This window comes from Poromitra crassiceps, assembly GCF_964638095.1.
Source record: "Poromitra crassiceps genome assembly, contig: HAP1_SCAFFOLD_289, whole genome shotgun sequence".
Lineage (NCBI taxonomy): Eukaryota > Metazoa > Chordata > Actinopteri > Beryciformes > Melamphaidae > Poromitra > Poromitra crassiceps.
In genome coordinates, this window is record NW_028152111.1 from 115,001 (window position 1) to 119,465 (window position 4,465).

At 51.7% G+C, this 4,465-nt stretch overlaps 1 protein-coding gene across 1 annotated transcript in view; it reads left to right on the forward strand.

Moving 5' to 3' along the window:
• LOC310770988 (glutamate receptor ionotropic, kainate 5-like) overlaps positions 1-2,991 on the forward strand; it is a gene marked incomplete at both ends in the record, with an annotated part of 102,679 nt that extends 99,688 nt beyond the window's left edge. The window contains 2 exons of the mRNA XM_083663681.1: positions 1,427-1,768; positions 2,632-2,991. Coding sequence (XP_083519807.1) covers positions 1,427-1,768; positions 2,632-2,991 — 702 coding nt within the window. The remainder of the gene's footprint in view (positions 1-1,426; positions 1,769-2,631) is intronic.
• Between the last annotated feature and the right edge of the window lie 1,474 nt (positions 2,992-4,465).

Genomic DNA, 4,465 nt, shown 5'->3' on the forward strand with positions numbered 1-4,465 from the left:
TGACTTCGTGAAAATCACTAAGAACATAGTGACCAACTTCCCAGAGAGAGAGGAGGTGAGTTGTGTGGTTGTGTGTCGTTATATGCGGCTGCAGCAGGCGCGGACTGCATAATCGAGCACGTCGGGCAAATGCCCGGTGGCCTGGCCTGGCCTGGCCTGGCCTGGCCTGGCCTGGCCTGGCCTGCAATTTTTTTTTTTTTTTGTGCCCGCAGTCAGGCCACTCACTGCAGGCCAGGCGCCGCCTACTGGTTTACTAGTGGTTTTATTACTTTATTCAGGGTTAAAGTGGGTGCATCTCATTGTAAAATTGGACTAGGCCCAAATTGGGCTTCAAACGGCCCAAATTGGGCTTCAAACGGCCCAAATCTTGCTTCAAATGGCCCAAATCTGGCTTCAAACGGCCCAAATTGGGCTTCAAATGGCCCAAATTGGGCTTCAAACGGCCCAAATTTTCCGTCGCCACCATCTTACATGTTACATCTTGCCTCCGACGTGGGTTCACTGACAGCGTTCCCTCTCTTGGCTGTCTGCACTAGTTCTCTGCCTCCCTCTGTCTATAGCGTCACGTGACCGTTGAGCCGAGGAGAGAAGCATAAATGCAGCAACATGAGCGACACTTTATTTTTCGTCTGCGACCATGTGCTGAGCGACACTTTCTAATAAGTATAAATGAAGCTTTAGTCTCCTGCCATTTGTAAATGCTACGGCATATCCGTCTGTACTTCACGGAGCGGACAGTTTGCCAAAGCGGATGTCCCGCCTCAAGCCAGGACATCCAATCATTTCCCAAATCACACGCCTCAGTTCAACTTACATGTGTGGTGATTGGTGGACTGAACTTCCTCTCTCTCTGACTGGACCGTAGCCACGCTCCAAAACACTCTTAAAGACCAGCTGAAGTGACATCTCAGCGTCTGTGATGACGCATTCGAGTGGAAATAAACTTTGCTTTGACTGGAACAGAGTCGAGAGGCGGGACATAGCGTGTGGGTGATTTGAGTTGACCGTTCTGGGGACTGGAGTTCAGTTGGCCAATCATGGCGCTTGTATGGGCGTGTTCTGCCTGTATGATCATTTCAGGATTTTCTTCATGGCGAATGACATCCCCTCACTCTACCTTTAAACTTTGTATCTATTGGGAGAGTTTGAACAAGTGTGACAATACTTACATATTCTCTCCCTCACCCCTGTCTGTCTGTCCTTTTCTCTCCCTCTCCCTCTCTCTCTTTCCCTCTTTGTCTCTCTCTCTCCCTCTCTCTTTTTGTCTCTGTCTCTCTCTCTGTCTCTCTCCATCACTCTCTTTCTTTCCCTCTTTGTCTCTGTCTCTCTGTCTCTCTCCATCACTCTCTCTCCCTCTCTCTCTTTCCCTCTTTGTCTCTCTCTCTTTCTCTCCATCGCTCTGTCTCTCTCTCTCTCTCTCTCTCAGGTGTCTGTATGTCAGGAGATGCTGACAGAGTTTAGGAACGCGGTCTCCTGTAAGAAGAGTTCTCGCTCTCGTCGTCGCCGCCCCCTGAGCGCCGCGGGGGGCGGAGTCCTGCGCCACCCGTCCCGCCTGGCGCTGGCCACGCCCCGGCCCGTCCGCCTGGTGCGCGAGATGCGCCTCAGCAACGGCAAACTGTACAGCGGCTCCGGCCCGCTGACTGGGGGTCTGGGGGGAGGGGGGATGGGGGGAGGGGGGATGGGGGGCATGGCGGACCTGGGCCCCGGGCCTCAGAGGCTCCTGGATGACCCGCTGGGTGTCAACGTCTCCATCGGGACGCCGCCTCCAGTAGTATTGAAGGTACGTCAAACACATTTCTGATTTTTTGCAATGAAATGTATATCATCGTCATATTTTCCCCCCTTTTTCTTCTTCAAATGTAGACATTGCATGATTCTCTCAAACATTTATTTTGAAGCTTTTACATGTGGGTTTGTCAGGGTTCCCACGGGTCCTGGAGATCCATAACTCGCTCGATCACCATTGCTCCGATCCCTTCCAAACTTGGGTAGTGCGCTTAGGGGGACGTGACGGAGTGCAGTGCCACATTTTGGCAACACTAGTAGTAGTAGTAGTAGTTTTGTCTCGAGAACCATTCATCCGATCGACTTCAACCTTGGGGAGTGCGCTGCTTTGAACCTAACGGAGTGCTGTGCTGAATTTCGGACACGCGCATAGTCATAGTGCCAGCTACTGGCAGCACAAAAAGCGGTTTATCTCGAGAACCGCTAATCCGAACTTCAAACTTGTTGCGCTGCTGGGGACCCGACAGAGTCCAGTGCAGAATTCCATGCAATGCGGACACATGTATAGTCATAGCACCACATACTGGACACATGTATAGTCATAGCACCACATACTGGACACATGTATAGTCATAGCACCACATACTGGCAACACTAAAAAAAATGATCTCTACAACCGTTTGTCCGATCGCCTTCAAACTTGGCAGGTGCGCTGCTGGGGGGACCCAAGAAAGTGCAGTCTCAAATTCTGTGCTATTCGACCAATCAGAACATGGCTTTCATGTATCTCTAAAACCGTCGTTCCGATCGACTTCAAACTACTTGTGGGGTGCGCTGCTGGGAACCCCGACAGAGTGCAGCAGTGCCAAATCTGCAACCTTCTAGCTGCACTTTATCCTGTTCCAGATTCCTCCTCCGTCGTCAGCGGCGGCAGCGGCCCTGGTGGCCCCGCCCCCTCCAGCCCGTGGCATGCTGGGATGCAGCCATGTGCGGATCTGCCAGGAGTGCCGACGCATCCAGAGCCTGCGGCCGGCAGCCAGCGTAGCCCCGCCCCTTCCCCACCTGCACCTGCACCACCACGGCTCCATGTCGCTGCCCCGCCTCCCCCCGCCGCCGCCGCCCGCCTCCTGCGACAGGGCGGACAGCGACGGGGGGGCAGGGAGCCCCCGGCGGCACAAATCCAAACCGGCTCCGCCCCCCAGACCTCTGCCCCCCGTCAAAACGCCCACGCACCCCCCCACAGACTTACTGGGGGGGCACGACTGAGGGGAGGGGGCGCGGTGCCGCGGGACTGTCGCAAAGGTCGCGGTTTCTCATGAAGAATGAAGGAAGGAAGTTTCAGTGACTGAAGCCTTCTGCAGGACTGTGTAGGGAGGGGATTAGTCTGCGCTCACTGGATCGGTCCACTCCAGCCTGCTGGGAGGGGGGATGGGATGGATGAAACCATTTTGACTCGTTTTCGGGAGAAACCAAATGAACTTGACCCATTTGTAGCGGAAAGATGCAGCCACCTTCGTCCATTCACAAGGCCAGATGAAACCACTTTGACCTGTATGTTGGAGTATCATCATAACAACGAACCCATTCTGAACCCCTTTCTGTGGCTGAATGGATGAAACCATCTCACCTTAATGTAGGGGTGGATGGATGAAACCACTTCACCACGGCACCCATCTGTAGGGAGAGATGTTTTCTCCAAGTTTGGATGACACCAGCTGCAGAATGCAGAGTCCAGACGTCTGACAGACTAACGGACAGGAAACCGGCCGAGACACCATCTTGGCTTTCTGCCCCGCCCAAGCGTGCAATCTGCCAACGCCTCCACCGACCAATCAGTGAGCTCCGTGTCGAGCGTGGAGGAGTTCTTGACTTGCTAATCAGAGATAATGCTGTGACGCTGCAGTATGTCATTTGAATACTGAACCTGTGTAGAGGGAGGGACTATGTGGTGACAACACACACGCGCACACACACACACACACACACACACACACACACACACACACACACACACACACACACACACACACACACACACACACACACACACAGTTGCAGACAAACTAAGTTTGAGTGAGAAGTCACTGCAGAATTTATTGTTTTCTTCCTCGGAGAACAGCGAGAACTTCAAAGTTTCAACCCAGACGACAAAACAGAAACTTCGTAATTTCCTTCCTGTGAGTGTATCTTTCTTTCGTTCGTTCGTTCGTTCTTTCTTTCTTTCTTTCTTTTTCTTTTTCTTTTTCTTTTTCTTTTTCTTTTTCTTTCTTTCTTTCTTTCTTTCTTTCTTTCTTTCTTTCTTTCTTTCTTTCTTTCTTTCTTTCTTTCTTCTTGGTTTTGTCTTGGTTTTACAAACTCACCATCCGGGTTTCTAAAGTTGTCTACTGTTGTCATGGCAACTGTACTGCGAGGTACCCCCCCCCCCCCCCTCCTTCTCTCTCACCAGCCAATCACAGAGCCAAGATGTCTCCAAGCTCCATCCTTCGTATCGACGGTTACAGCAAAGCGACTCCCGTCCTGATTGATCCAAGACATAAGTGCTAATATTGAATATCAATATCACATGTAATTGCTTTACGGTGGCCCGGTTGGGTCAAAAAGAGAAGAAAAATACAAGTCTGTTGCAGTGTACAGAGGAGGAGCTGAATGCACATTTTCAGAGCGATACACTTTCGACACATGATGTGTGTTTTGTTAAAGGAACGGTGGCCATTTTGAGAGAAGAAGCCAGCAGCAGACA